General features: G+C 38.4%; 2 protein-coding genes across 3 annotated transcripts in view; one reads left to right on the top strand and one right to left on the bottom strand.

Annotated features, from left to right (window-relative positions):
* Window positions 1–2179, bottom strand: part of LOC126195325 (ethylmalonyl-CoA decarboxylase-like) — a 59769-nt gene extending 57590 nt beyond the window's left edge. The window contains exon 1 of one of the 2 annotated variants that reach the window (XM_049933892.1): window positions 2070–2179. Coding sequence is in view for 1 of the 2 variants with exons in the window: in XM_049933891.1 (XP_049789848.1) it covers window positions 1259–1359 (101 nt within the window). In the remaining variant the exon portion in view is untranslated. Of the gene's footprint in view, window positions 1–1258; window positions 1492–2069 lie in introns of those variants that run through there. The other variant, XM_049933891.1, reaches the window with a different exon arrangement.
* Window positions 1470–16281, top strand: part of LOC126195324 (digestive cysteine proteinase 1) — an 83333-nt gene continuing 68521 nt past the window's right edge. Inside the window, exons 1-6 of the mRNA XM_049933890.1 lie at window positions 1470–1781; window positions 2211–2351; window positions 8602–8774; window positions 8915–9019; window positions 11255–11417; window positions 16058–16250. Coding sequence (XP_049789847.1) covers window positions 1739–1781; window positions 2211–2351; window positions 8602–8774; window positions 8915–9019; window positions 11255–11417; window positions 16058–16250 — 818 coding nt within the window. The 5' untranslated portion in view covers window positions 1470–1738. The remainder of the gene's footprint in view (window positions 1782–2210; window positions 2352–8601; window positions 8775–8914; window positions 9020–11254; window positions 11418–16057; window positions 16251–16281) is intronic.

Raw genomic sequence — 16281 nt, forward strand, 5'->3', positions numbered from 1 at the left:
AGTTATTTTTTGGGTTAGATATGACGCTACCCATCAGCTGGCTATACCATTAATCCAACAAGACTCCAATTTATTTAGGAGAATACTATGGTTCACACAAACAAATGCCTTAGACAGGTTGCAGAAAATACCACCAGCTGATGCTATTTTATTATTTAGTGCTTGTAAAATCTGGTGAGTGAACATGTAAATGTCATTCTCAGTTGAGAACCCTACTGAAACCCCAACTGTGATATGCTGAGGATATTATTGTTGCTAAGGTGAGATACTGTTACACCACCTTCTCAAAAATTCTGGAAAATGACGTCAGCAGTGAAACAGGTCACTGGTTATTGACAGCTCTCTTATGATCTTTCTGAAAGAGGGGTTTAACAACGGCATATTTCACTCTTCTGGAAAAATGCGCTGAGCTGGTGTTGCATTAAATATATTGGATAAGGCCAGGCTCATTATGTGGGCGCAAATCTTGAGTACTCTACTGGAAACACTATCAATAAAAACTCTTACAGAGATAAAAGTATTGTGAAGATTCCAAGAGCCTTAAAAAGCCTTCTGCAAGCAAGATGCGTAGTTATATCTGCTCGCTGCTGCCGATTACGATGACAAAGATTGAAAACATGTAAAACAAGCCGATATACTTTTCTTTAGGACAACACAATAAATACATTTCCGGAAAGTTATAAAATCCATGGGAGTAGGCGAATGAAGGGGCTTATTGCTGATAAAACTCTCAGTAATCTCCATTAACTGAAGTCTGCATTTATAAAAACATAAAAATTCGTATTTCGTCTTTTTTCGACAACGGATTCACTGAGTTCTGGATGATCATTTCATATAAACAGGTACATTTATTGCTTGATACATATTTATGCAGACAACGCGGCATTAGTGTCCGACACTGATTTGGTGGTTTTACTTCCGAAGTTGTCGATATGAACTCATTCATAAATTTCTGCGCAAGTAATTACTGCTCGAATTCTTTGCTGCAATATTTTATGAAATGAAAAAAAATAACAAATCTATTTTTCTTGTTTTGTGACATGAAAACTGGATAACCCTGTCACGGAACAGACGTGGGTAGTTTCAAGAATGCGGTGAGGATTACTTCGAAGTTCGAACGTATGTCAGTTCTTTTTTTTCTGTATCTTGCAGTCAGAAAGTCATAACAAAGCTGACATTACTGACAAAAGGTTCCCTTTCACTATAGTAGAAGGAGTAAATTGATCATGGGCAATTAGTGCATTACGACTAAGCGTACCTTAAAGTTCGTATTACTATACCCATACTGGCGCTATAAGGACTTGAGTGTTTGGGGTCAAGTACAAAATGACAGGCGTGAGACGATGTTTTTGAAAGCATGACTGGCAATTTTGTATGAAGCCTGAAGAAAGATAAGCACCAGTGATGTCCCTCTCTGTTATTGTAATGGGAACGCCAGCTGCAGAAATGCTGCGTAGATGATTTCGTCGTTCTGCTTGCACTTATGCTGACGTTTTGAAGTGTCAGACATTTCAGACATGCCACTGTTGGCTTGCGTTTGAGGGACGACGAAAAAAAAGAGACAATGAGATAAAAGGTTGAGTCAGTATCTGTGTGACTGTGAACAGACATCACGTGTTGGGCAAGCAGGAAATAAAGGCAGTAAGGCACCGTGGGTACGTAACAGTCGCAGGCGACGCAGTACAATATTCGCCCACTGAGCAAAGTGGAAGTCGGAATCGTTGATCATAAGGGAAACATGATTCCAAAAGCTGTATTCGTTTTAATTCTGATCGTGAAAGGTAAGTTATTTTGCAAAATACGCATTGCAGTTTGTTTACCTTTTCTATTTTATTTGTTGTTGTTGGCCCGAAAGTCAGGAGGAAAGTAATATTAGAATTCTCGGGTGCAAGGGAACAGAAAGTAGTTTTAATATGCGCCGACAATATAGTGATGTAAATAGCTATCTGTAAGAAAACTTATTGCCGTTACTTCATACGAAACTACGCAATGCTGCAAGTCACACACAACATAGGATACATCCCTGTGACAATTAGAACATTGTACAAAACAAAATTCATGTCACCAACCTTGTGAGATAACAGGTGCACTCCTATGGCATAGATTTACTTTCACTTGTGAATATTATATTGTAAGTGATCTCATTGCCTTAACCCTAGCATGTAGGTCTACATTCATGTGAACTTAATTGTCTTTGTGGTGGTTTACAGTGTACTGTGCTAGTCCTCCAAGTTTTAGTGATAGTTACTCAGTGAGAGGGACGTTATATATACCGTATGCTGAAATCGAAGAACCTTTTTATGCATGGTTCGACCTGAAGCTGGGGGCCAGTCGAATTGATTATTATGGAGGTAAGTTTCAAATATATTTTTCTACGCTCACATAATTTATATAATGTTTAATCAGTTTCTGCCTTTACTTTGACATACTTCTGCTTGTTTGAATTCTGATATTTCTGACTTATATGTATTGCCTATTGTATTCATTCCTATACAAATAATTGGATGGCCGTTATAAATGTGTTATTGTTAATATGTCATACTCCAGTAATTGCAAATATGGAATAAAGACACAAATCAAGCCTCTGATTGATAAACAATAGCAACTTCAAATGTACTGCAGTGACAGCCTTGTATAAAAATTGGAGAAAGCTATATATCCTTTTCACCCTTTCCAGTTTTCTAGCAAAATTCAATAAAGGTGATTAAAGCAGAATATCAACTCAGTTTTCAGAGCAGAACTAATAAACTGCTCCTGTTTTTCTTTCATTAAGCAGTATCCTCATATGAAGCTGTATATGACCTCACAAAGGATTCTGGTAGAGGTAAACAGCAAAATCTATCCTGTTGAAACACCATATAATTTTATTTGGTATAATAGAATCTACTGTAAGATTGTCATCAGTCTTGGGCAGATGGATTCTCATCTCAGTCAGTTTTTGGCCAGATTTGAGATTACTTAATATTGAAACTACTAGTACGTACTAGTAATGTGAGGGAAATATTAGTATTAAATGCACACCTTTTATCCTCAACACATTGTTAATATTTCAAGGCTCAGTGATTCACCAGTTTTGTCCTACTTGAGGTCAAGATTGCAGAAAAATTGATTGTGATAATCTGCAACTTTTTTGTAGCTACAGTAATTTAAGACAAACTATATGTACCATTTAGTAGTTTCATGGAGAAGTTAATTGTTATGAATGCTGTGAAGTTGCAGCAGTTATTTGAGGGTTGGGTTCTTTGGGGGAGGAGACCAGACAGCAAGGTCATCGATCTCATCGGATTAGGGAAGGATGGGGAAGGAAGTCGGCTGTGCCCTTTCAAAGGAACCATCCTGACATTTAGGAAAATCACGGAAAACCTAAATCAGGATGGTCAGGCACAGGATTGAACTGTCGTCTTCCTGAATACGAGTCCAGTGTGCTAGCCACTGTGCCACCTCGCTCAGTCAGTTATTTGAGAGAGTTAGAGATGTAATTAGTATGTTAACATGGCATCTAAACTTTTTGTGTAAAATTCTGATGTGCCGCTAAATATTATCACCTCAATTAATCTTTATTTTTATTTCGTTTCAAGGAGCATATTTTCTTGTAGTGGATAGTGTTTTATTTGTTTACCTGTCCTGGATAAGATGGAAAAATGAGCTTGAAAATACTTATCAAATATTTGTGTACTGTAGTTACATACAAGGTTTAATAAACTTAGGTATTTTTGGTGATGTGATTTTGTAAATTTGCAAATTTTTGGACTTTTATGTATGTATAACCAAGCAGTTTTTACAACATGACAACCCACAATGGAAGTAATTAAAATATATGAAAAGGCAATTACTTGGCTACAGTTGAATTTAGAAATGTGCCCAAACTACTTGTGCACTTCTGTAGCTTTTGGAAGCTAGCTCTCTCTCTCTCTCTCTCTCTCTCTCTCTCTCTCTCTCTCTCTCTCTCTCTCTCCACACACACACACACACACACACACACACACACACACACACACATGCATGCATGGTTATAAAAGTTGTTAGCTGCCACCAACAACTAGAGCACAGCTCGCTTTTTCCAGTGTGTGTCTGGAAATAAGTACCAGTATCCAGAATGAGATTTTCACTCTGCAGCGGAGTGTGCGCTGATATGAAACTTCCTGGCAGATTAAAACTGTGTGCCCGACCGAGACTCAAACTCGGTCGGGCACACAGTTTTAATCTGCCAGGAAGTTTCAAGTACCAGTATGTGTCTAATACTTGAAAAAATACATTCGTTGGAAAAGTTTTTCAGTGTATCACTGCTGATTGCCTTAGGTAAGTGGTAGCTTGTTCTCCATTTGGAATTGTAATCAGCAAATTAGTTACTTTTGAAAGATAAATTTTCAGATCTCGGCTGTGTATGGGCATTGCATTAAGTGCAACGGCGTCGTGTAAAAAATTGTGCTGGACATGGACTTGAACCCGGATACTCTGCTTCTTGAGAACATTTGCCTTTACTGCCTTGTTTATCCAAGCACACCTCGATTTAGCCCAAATTCCCACATACCGCTCACTATAGATATAGTGTTCTTTGTTCATTATCACCTGTTTCAGAGATGTCAGAAGGAACAGACACCACACACATTGATAGAACTTTGCTTTTGAGTTAAGGAATGCACTGAGCAACTTATTGCCAATTTAGTACTCAACTGAGCAATAAAAAGATCATTTTTTGTTTATTTGGCAGCCTAAAGGTATTGTAGTATAAATCTGTTGAATTAGAATTAGAATTTTTTGTGTAGTCAATAGGGTAAGGAAAGTTCTGGGTGACAGAAAATAAATTAGGAGTAATGGAGACAACTAACCGGATACACATATATGTCACATGCTTGTTGCTACACCGATGACTCAATGCTTCTACTGTCCAGTGAGTTGTCCTCCTTTAATCTTACATTTTGTGTGGGGTAGATGGATCAAGATGTAGACACTGATTTATCACCTGCAGTATTGGTTGCTTCGAAAAATTGAAGCTCAGTTGGGCATACCAAAAACATTTCTTGGAGAGAACTGAAATTGATTCATCAATAACTGGACATTTGATATGAATTTGAAAATCACTAAATTCGATACTACCTTCACAAACAAGTAAGTAAACAAGGTACAGAAAAGATAATATTCAAAGAGATTTTGGGTTTACACCCGGTCGTCGTAAAGTTCACTCCACAATATTTCAACTGGACACCTGACAGTCATCTTCAAGTGAGCCATCAAAGACTGATGAAGACGTTCTCCACTTTGCCTATAGTGTGCTGATAGTGTTACCGCGTGTATGTAAGAGTTGCAGTGACAGAAGGACCACACCATCCGGCAGCAGTGCACTCGCTGGTGGAACTGGAAGGATCAGTTGTCTTCGGTGTTGCCGCTTGCCACAGTCATCAAAGTATTCTTGTGTCTTTGTCTGGAGCAAATCGCATAGATGATGGGATTCCATTCATTATCCAGCTGGTAGCCGCTGTCACAATTCATTAGATTTTCCACGCTGCATATTTAAATGGATTCTTTTATAATGGAGTCCCAAAAAAATGTTGCTGTGGCTAAAATTAATGTTTTGTCATACTCCATTGAATTTCAATGGAGATACAGTGTTCCGCAATTGCAGACTTGCTGGGTTGCAGAGCGTGAGTGGAAAGTTTATATTCTGTGCAACGTTCTTCTGCTGTGCGTGTTGTTTGTCCTATACAGGCCATACTGCACTGGCAGGGTATTTTGTAAATTCTCGCCTTCTACAATAACAAATTATCCTTTATTGATCCCAGCAGGTCCAAAATCTTAGTTGGTGGGTGGAAAATCACTTTCACCAGAAAGTTACTAAGGATCCTTGCTATTTTGAAGGAAATATTTCCAACAAAAGGAAGAAAAGCTAGGGATTTTACTGGCGCATTCTCCTCTGTATCCATTTCCGGGTTCTTGATTTTAGCTGAGAATGCCCTCTTAATTTGCTGGGTCAAGTAGCCATTGTCTCTGAACACTGTCATTCAATGTGGATACTCTTTAGGTAAACTATCTGCATCTGACACTGTATGGGCCCTGTGTACAAGGGTTTTAAGCACACTCATGGTTTGGGTGGGTGATGGCAACTTGAAGAGTGCAAGTACAAATCAGTTTGAGTGGGCTTACAATAAATGGAATGTCCCAGGGAGCCATCACTCTTCTATCTAACCAGAACATCCAGGAATTGCAGACAACCATCTTCCTCTGATTCCACAGTAAATTGAATGTTCTCATGGAATGGAGGTAAGATGGTGTAAAAACTCCACTAACTTATCTTCTCCGTAGGACAACAGTATGAAAGTATCATCCATATACCTCCAAAAAACAGTTGGTTTAAGAACCACTTAGTCAAGTGCTCTTTCCTCAAAATCCTCCATAAAGAAGTTAGCCACCAGGGAGACAAGGGGCTGCCCATGGTGACACAGTCTGTATGTTCAAATTATTCTTGGTTAAACATAAAAAAGGTCGAGGAAAGAGTGTGCCAAAACAAAACAATGATACCTGACTGAAATTGTTTACCAATTAGTACCAAGGAATCAGCAAGAGGTACCTTTTTGAAGAGACATACTACATCAAAACTCACAAAAACATCTGAACTACAAAGGTGGAGAGTCCCCAGACTGTTGATAAAATCGGTTGAGTTCTGTATATGATGTGGACATTTGCCAACCATTGATGTCGGCAAGAAAGCAGATGTTTGGCTAAACCATTTATGGGGGCATCAATATTATTCACTATAGGCCCTTATGTGTGCACTTTAGGAAGACCATATAGTCTTGGTGATATGGTGCTATGTGGTCTTAACCGCTTGAAGGTCTCTGGAGGTAACGCGGAAGAATTCAGGAGTGTACACGTCTTCCGTTGCACACATGCTGTAGGGTCATCATCAATCTTCCTGTACATAGTATCACTAAGTTGGCCATACATTTTCTCCAAATACAAACTACGGGTTGATTTCAATCAACTTTCAGACTTAACATATGACCAGGACTTCATATGATTTTTAGACATATCAGTTGGCAAACTTTTATTATGGTGTTATTGAACACATCTTGCATTGCTCTTCTTATGTTCGTTTTGGATTTCTTCATCTTGTTTATGAACTAGACTTTGACCTCACTTAAGCTCTCTTTGCTTTCATAGCAACTTTCTAACAGAGCTAATGTCTAAGGCACTTTGCTTCTGGATTTTTGTTCCACATCTTCATCCTCAGAACAGGATATCTGATTTTGGCTACTCACATACTCTGCAATTCGTTTCCTATCAGGCTTATTAAACAACAGTATTTTCCTAACCTTTTTCACATTCCTTGTAACGTGTGTAGTCAGTGATGCTATAATGGTCTTATGATAAGAATGCTCTCCTTTACATTAACTGATTTGAAAAGCTCAGGTCTGTTAGTTACTGTGTGGTCTGAAATATTACCCTCACGAGTCAGTTCTCCAACTTTCTGCTCAAAGTAATTTTCGGGACATTAAACTCTTAGTATTCTCCTCCCTCCTCCTCCTCCTCCTCCTCCTCCTCCTATCTGAAGAGGGTAATGTGACTGAGCTCTTCGTTTTCAACAGGCAACTCAGTTTTGTTCCTAAGGAAAGGTTCATCTAATGAAACCATGTGCATGTCACACGTACTTGACTACCATAATAGCTGCTTCCTGGAGCAGTGGCAGGTACATATGGGTGGGGGGGGGGGCGCATGCCCCCCCCCCCTCCCGTTGCAGGGCTGCCTGCATTGCCACCCACACTGCCCCCTCCAGTCAGCCCTCATGCTATTTGTTTGTTTCTTTCATCAGTCAGACTCAACTGAATCGAGTTATCGAGTAGTTGTACTTTCCTATGTAGCACACGTGTCCGCGTCATTGTATTTTATGCGTTTCTGTCTGGCACATAGATAGCTAACACATATCTACGAAAAAAGTAACGGCAATTTTAGTGATTTAGACACGTTATTCTCTCGTATTTGTTCGAGAAAAGTCGCAAATATTCTACTGATTTCTAGTACAGAGAACGTTAGATATGTAGTGTTACAAATATGGACTATTCGCCAAATAGGAAGCTAGTTTACATTCAGAAGCAGAAATATTAAGACTGAAGAATGAATAAGTAATAAGTTGTCTGTTTGTCCTAGATCTGACTATCCTACTTTGCAACGCTGTACAAAATATTTACTTGTCTACCTGCATCTATTGCTACAGTAGAAAGAAGTTTTTCAACATTATGATGTACAAAGTCATGGCTGAGGTCGACAATGGCTTAGCTCTGTTGAACACTGATCGTGACATTGATTGTCCTATTGACGATGTAATAACCAATTTGCCAGCAAGAATAAGTGCATAGAATCAATCACTTTAGAAAGAGAACCACAATTGTAACTTCTTTTATATCATAAGATGTGATTGTCTTGTATATATGTATAATCAGTTTGAACAAAACTTTCTTAAAATTTGCATGTGACTTGATTTTTTTTTTTACGATAAAAGTAAAGGTAGCTCAAGATATCTTTAGTGCCCCCTCCTTGAGGTTTTTCTGTATCCACCACTGTGTCTGAGCCTTAGAAGGTGCAAATGTACATTTTTATTGCTTGCAGATATGGTGAAAACTTTTCAACTGAGTAAATCTTCAAAATATGGGACAAGCATAAAGGTAGCTCCTGTATCTACTGACACTCAGTTAAACAAGCAGACATGCCTCCAAGTAAATGGGACTGACAAATTTAAAATTGAACCACAGGCTGTGCTACCAGATCTTTCAGATTTTCAGGTAATTATTAACTTACATGTGCGTCATGTAATGAGTGTGTTTGAAATTTGTTAGGAGAGGAGGAAGATGTTACTTATTTCTAGAACAATTATATTTTGACATACTATTTGTATCTTTTTAATTTTTTTCCTCTTTATTAGCTTATTGGCAAAGAAGTTGTAAATGGAGTGTCCTGTGAGAAGTGGCGATTTGTTGATAAAATTGGAGCCAAAGTGAACAAATACACAATGTGGATCTACTACAAGGTATCCCTGAAATTTTATTTTCTGTTCTAAGATTATGTTATGGTAAAACAATATTTTACATTTTCTGATTCAGTTTAACTTTGTCATAGATGTGATATTCTGAGTGCATTGAGGGTATTTGGATAAATATAACTGTTCCCTTGTTGAATCTCAATTGGTATTTGGGATAAACATACCTGTAACATTGTTGAATCTTAATTGTAAGGTACGCGAAGTCAACCGTGAACTTAAGAGTTATTTATCTTTTCCTACCATCCTTTCATGTTTTAATGATCACACGGTACATGGTGTCAGTTTTAATCATTTCTACTCTGATTGTGTGGGGGATGTGTTTAAAAAAACCTTTCTTACCAATATCAGGAGTGAAATATTCTTGCATATAATTCTTGTTAAGGTGTATATACCATATTTTACAGACTATAACGTGCTTGGACTATGACACACTTTAATTTTTAAGCAGTTTTTTTAAATTTCTTTCTTACCATTTTTATTATTAGGTTGCAAAGCTAGACTAAAAAAAGATTTTATATTATAAAACCAAACTGACCTGTAAAATCTCTGAAAAGTGTCATCTGAACTTACTTCTTCTTCCTCCTCCTCCTCTGTCATCATCGTTGTCCTCTTCATATATAAGATGGCCTTCATTGCCACAAAGAGTGTTATTTATGCTGCACTTCTTGAAAGATTTAACAATAATGTCTTCTCTCATTCTAGACCAAGACTGTTTTATCCACAGACACACTTGTTTGATACTAGATTATTTTAAAGCTCCTTTCGGTGCGAGTTCATTTTAGGTTTCATCCATTATTCCTCTCGCATATACCCTTTAAACTGGTTATTTATCGAAACATCAAGAGGTTGCAATTGTGAAGTAAGTCCTCCCAGAATATTAGCAAGCTCTATATTTCCCCATCTCAATTTTTCTTTCACAGAATTTTTCAAATGAATACTAAACTGATCTAGCACAAGAAGAAAGATCTTTTTCAGTAAAGCACCTTCCCTTCCCTTCCATGCTCTGTCAATCCATAATTTCATACCAGGCTTGTCCATCCCATCCTTGTCACATGCATGAACACCACCACTTGGCGGAATTTCAGAAGATTTTGGCCTTTCTTGCACCTGACAATAATCAGTACATTAACTTTAGTACTGTCAGCACAACATGAAAGGACAACACTGTAGTGCATTTTTTCATGTCCTCTTGTTTTTACAGTTTTGGCACATTTAATGGCAACAGTTGTTACTTGCATCAAATGTCAAAGGAGTTTTGTCCATATTCGTTATTTGGCTTAGTTCCACACTGGTTTTCTTTTGATGCTGAGTAACAAAGTGATGGAAAGATAATATTTTGTTTTCATACCCTTATGGCATTTTCTGAGATATTTTGGTTTTGTTTTGCATGCTAAGTCCAAGATGCTTCATATATCTGTAGCACCAACCAACTCCACCCTTTAGAGTCTTCAGGCCCATTGTAGCGTTAGCTTACGAGCATGTATTATTTGAATCATTTTTGTATTAATTCCATTGCCATTTTGATGGTGTCCTTGAATCCATTTCAGTATGCCATTTTCTAGTTTTGGTGATTTTGCATTCAGTCCTTTATATATTTGCACATACAATCTTCCTTATGTTTTTCAGTTCTTCTTTACTAGCCCATCAATTGTGAATGGTTTTTTTCTACTGTGGAGGGCCGAAATGCTGCTCAGCTGCTCTTTTTCCATATTCTTCTGCATATGCTATTACTTTCTATGTATAGCCTGCATCATATGAATACCTTTTATTTTTTTCCATTATGAAACTAGCTAATAACAAAAAATATTGTACTGTTTCTGATAACACAAATCGGTTTCACTGGGACTGTAGACTGCAGTGACACATTATAGGCTAGACAGTGCTCTGGGTTTGTGGTGTTTGGGGCGGGAGGGAGACAGTATTAGCAAGCTTGTGAATCCCCACAACTCATGTTCGTCACGTTGATGCACTGCTGCTGCCAGTTGAATCCAATGTTGTGAGATAAAACATACATTTCTTGTGGCATCAAATATATGGCCATTTTTATGACTGGTGGGAATTTTAAATCAAACACTGGACATTTTTATATTTTTCAAAGAAAAAATGCATCTTATAGTCCGTAAAGTATATAATTGTGTGTGTGTGTGTGTGTGTGTGTGTGTGTAAAAGAGTGAAGCATGCATTCAAATTTCATAGTAATGCAGCCTCATCCCTCTCTTGCAGGGGGCAGCACAAAAACCACCTCAAAATATGGTTGCTATTCCAGTCCGTTATGAGATGAAAGGATATAATTCTCTTCTTGGTTCTCATTATGATCATTACTATCTGGAATATGATGAATATTCTGATTCCCCACCAAATCCGAATGTGTTCCAGATACCAGCAAGTAAGTATTTCTTGTCAAACAAGATTTGACTAGCGATTTTATGAAAACTATTTTGAAAAAAGTTCACATTAAGACAGAACATTAACGTGACAGAAAATAACTGTCTTACCTTTTTTAACATGATTTGCTCTGTCTGTCATGCAGTGAAACTTGTAGTGTGATGATAAACTCATGAGCGAGCAGGGACCTGGTGGGGGACGTGGCTCATCCCGGAAGAACACTGTAACTGCGCTGTAATCACATTAAAGACAAGCGAACACTCTTTATTCCAAGGATCTCTCTTCTTTGCATTGTGCACTTTCTTGCGATATAATACACTTCTGAGTAACTAAGCAAAATAGATTAACTGACACTGGTAACTAAAAATCACATGAACAGAATCAGTGTAAATCACTGCATGCTGCACTACATCTCTGGACAGGAAAGAGAGAACTGATTTTGGGTGTGTGCTTCCCAAATGTTGATAGGTGTGATTGATCCGGTTTCTTAATTCAGGGAGGTCTGCTGGTAGTGGAGGCACGTACACACAATCCTTGATGAAGCCTCAAAGGAAAAAATTGCATGGCATTAGGTTGAGTAAACGTAGAGGCCATGCAAAGCAAGCGCTGTCACTGGGCCCCTTGCATCCTATCCACCGCTTGGGCACAGACTTGATTTGTGCCATGTGAGAAACGGTGCTCACATTGAACATTTATAAGGTTCTTGGTAAAACAGTTTGAGTTGCTGTTTCATTTGACATATCATTTATAACTGTAAGTTTAATATAATAAATATTATAAAGTATTAAAACCCCAATATTCATTTATAAACACCCTGTATTTTGCATGTCAATAAATCAGATGATTGAAATCTCAGTTGAAGTTAACATTCCAGCAGTTGTTAACTCAGTATGTCACTTGTGCACCTATAGACATAAACACAACACTGTCTGCTAGCCGACAGAGCGAAAAGCAATTAATGTCAGTGTATGTTCAATTACTCCCATCAGCTATCTCATCCAAGAGCACACTCAGTAGATTGAACTCACCAGCTACTGTGGTGTGATGAGATACCTGGTTACAAATGTCCTGGTAGACGTGTCCCCCCCCTCCCCCCTCCCCCCCCCATGCAGTGCCAGGTATTAAAACAGCTTATACATTTAAACAACTCACTACGAAATTGCAAAACATGGTTTCTGTATCTACATCTATACACTGCAAACCATCACAACGTGCATGGCAGAGGGTACATTCTGTTGTGCTAACAGACTTTCTTGGGACAATTTATGCCTGTCTTTTAAGAGTCTTCCAGTTTGGTTCCTTCAGTATGTCTGTGGCAGTCTCCCATGGATTAAACAAACCTGTGACCATTCATGCTGGCCTTCTCTGTGTACATTCTATATCCCCTGTTTATCCTATTTGATACGGCTCCCACGCATTGGAGCAATATTCTAGAACCAGTTGCACAAGTGATTTATAAGCAGTCTCTTTAGTAGACTGATTTCACTTCTTTTCCCAGAATTCTACCAACAAACCAAAGTCTACCACCTGCTGTACCTGTGACTTAACCTGTGTGATCATTCCATTTCATATCCCTACAAAGTGTTACATTCAGTTATTTGTATGAATTGGCTCAATCCAACAATGACTCATTTATATTATAGTCGTAGTATTCTACGTTTTTTTTTTTTTAATTTTGTGGAAGTGCACAATTTTACATTTCTGAGCATTTAGAGCAAGTTGCCAATCTCTGCACCACGTTGAAACCTTACTGAGATCTCACTGAAAATTTATGCAGCTTCTTTCAAAAGCTTTTCAGACAACATGTTCATACGTGGCTCTTCAATGCTTGACCAAAACCATAAGTTTGTACTTTATTATTTGGAGTCCACAGCCCCCCTCCCCCCTCCCCCGTACAACTGCAAAGTGCAAGTGACCCCTCATTGGCCAGTCCATATTACTCATCCATTGTCGCTTTCTGCACTGTGTGGGGCATTTTTCTTTTTCATACCTACACGTAAATTCCAACAAATCTGGGCACAGTAAATGGCCTTTATGCTACTGACCGTAAAATGTGTAATGGAAGTTTTGAGTACAGGGTCCGGCAATAAACTTCTCGCATTTGACATAGCCAGTGTGTGAGTTGTTGTGAGGACACTGATGTGGAGTGTGATTTGTTTGAAAGCAGTGTACAAGCCATTTTCAGTGTGCCACGGCGTGGCTTGGTGAGCATTGTGCATTTGTTGTGGAGGAATTTATTTGTAACGGTGGTTCTGTGATTAATACTCAACGAGCATTTCGGAGACATTCAGACTTGGCCAACAAAATCAGAGAAAACAGTGAGCAAAATCTTCGCTTTTGACCACAATGGCTGAGCGTTTTACAGTCTTGGTGATCCAGGATGCCTCCACTGGGACGATTGAGCCTTAGTTTCAACGTCATACTTGTACACTCATGTTTTTTCACCTGTCGTGATATGCTTCAGTAGTTCTGCATTGTTGTTTTCATTTGGCAAGTCTTGAGCAACGTCTTTTCGCTGTCGTTTTTGCTCGAAATTCAACACCTTTGGCACAAATTTTGGTGTCACATGTTTCATACCCAAAACTTTGAAAAATATTTCATTTCGTGAACCATTTGATGTGCCGACGTCATTGGTGACTTCTCTGATTGTGATTCAATGATAGCTCATAATCATTTCTTTCACTTTTCCCACATTTTCGTCAGTTGTTGTTGTGCTGAGGTGTCCAGAAAAACAGTCATCTTGAACTTCTCCACAGTCATCTTGGAAATGCCTATGCCGTTGTAAATCTTTGTTTTACTTGCCGCAGACTCATAAAGAGCAATATTCAACATTTGTAAAAATTTGTTACATTTTATTCAATTTTTATAGCAAAATTCAACGAGAGATGGAGGGTTCAAGAAGTTGAATGAAACTTCACCCGTTGTGAGGGTATGTGATATTATTTCAGTGATTACAATCTCGAGTCAAATTTACAAGGAACTTGGCAGTATATGAGCCCACTTATCAGTGTGATGTTGCATACCTTTTAGCATGGATGCCTTTACTATAGTTGGGACAGATGTCATGAATACATTATATCCTTTCCTGTGCCAAGTTAGCCCAAACTGTTGTAACTGATCCAGTATATCGTTTATATTTGCACTGGGGTGGAATTGACTGTAGAGCTGGTCCCACAGTTGTTTCAGGACAGATCTAGGGAGTTTGCTGGCCACAAGAGCACGTCAACGGCACGCATTTCATATACACACTTAACATATGTAGATGAACATTCTCCTGTTGAAAAATGACACAGTGATACTGTAGCATGGCATGTGAGGTAACATAGGAGGATGTCTGTGACATACTGTTGGGCCAGCAGAGATCACTCAGCCACTACAAGCCATAACATGATATCAAAGCCCAGTGACTCCCCATATCATGGCGGCAGGAGTAACACCGCTGTGCCTCTCACAACATTGGAAGAATGAGACGTCTCCCCACTTTGCCACCATGCTTGTCAATGATTGTTATCCAGCACAGTGCAACACATGATTCATCACTGGACACAGTGTGATGCCATTCATCACCATTCCATGCTTCCGGATCATGACATAACTCCAAATGCAGCCGTTTGTGTTGTCTTTACAGCAGCCTATAGACATAACAATAATTCCCTATTCGAACTGCTCCTAGTCTCTGACTAGTGATGCGAGATGACTAGAATGTTGCAGGGAGTCCACTACTTATCCTCGGATGGCATGTGCAGATGTAAAGGGGTTAACATATGCAAGGTGCAGAATACAGTGATCCTCCATTGTTACGGTCAGATGTGATTGAATGGAACCGTGGCAATGAATATGCGTGTCTCACATTCCCCTGTGGTTCAACATAGGACCAATGTCACATCAAAATGCCTCTCAAATATGGATATCACACTATTTGACCAGACAGCCAAATAAAGACCAAAAATGATTCCCCTTTCGATATGTCAGGAACTGATAAGCTTTCTCACCCAAGTACATGGTATATCTGTATCATCACAGTGATTGATCAATATGTGATGATGTTCAAATCTCTTCTTATACCCTTTTCTGGCTTGTAACAACACTAAACGGTGCTTCTTTTTTTGTCAGGCAGTGTATTACCAGTTGAAATCATAAAAAAAACATGCTAATGGTGATTTGTTAATTATGTGAATTTCACGATTATTGCAACTTTTTTTATACATCAATTCAAATAACTTCGTTTTTGATGTTTCAACAAGTCAAGTAATAGGAGTCAGCCAACAGACAATTGTAGTTCCTTTTGGAGCACTACTTGTTCACTGTATTGCCTACTTTTTAAGTTACGTGCAAACCCTTCTCAAGTATGCACCTCCCCTACCCCCCCCCCCCCCCCCCACTACCCCCCGCCCCCCAAAAAAAAAATAATGCAGTATGTCAGTCATAATTCTGTTTATCTAAATTATCTGGCAAGAGTATACTGAAACCATTGTGAAATTATTAGTCATAACACTAAGAAAAATAGGATGTTACCACATTTACAATCTGTTTTGTGTACATGCATATTTTTGTATGTGTCATTTCTTTCTTTGATCATTTACTTCTGTTTTTTTTTTTTTTTTTTTTTTTTTTTTTTTTTTTTTTTTTTTTTTTTTGCAGATATGACGTGCACATCATTCCCGGGACCTGGAAGTAAACACATATACACTTTCAATCCAATGAAAGAATTTGTCCATAATTATGACAAACATGTAGACAAAGCATTTGAAGAGTTCAAACACATCCACAAAAAGAGCTATGTTAGTGACGTAGAACATTCTCAGAGGAAAGAATTGTTCAGGCAGAATATGAGGTAATTGTATTATTTGACCAATTGTCTAGCT

The sequence above is a fragment of the Schistocerca nitens genome, chromosome 7 (genome assembly GCF_023898315.1).
Source record: "Schistocerca nitens isolate TAMUIC-IGC-003100 chromosome 7, iqSchNite1.1, whole genome shotgun sequence".
NCBI lineage: Eukaryota > Metazoa > Arthropoda > Insecta > Orthoptera > Acrididae > Schistocerca > Schistocerca nitens.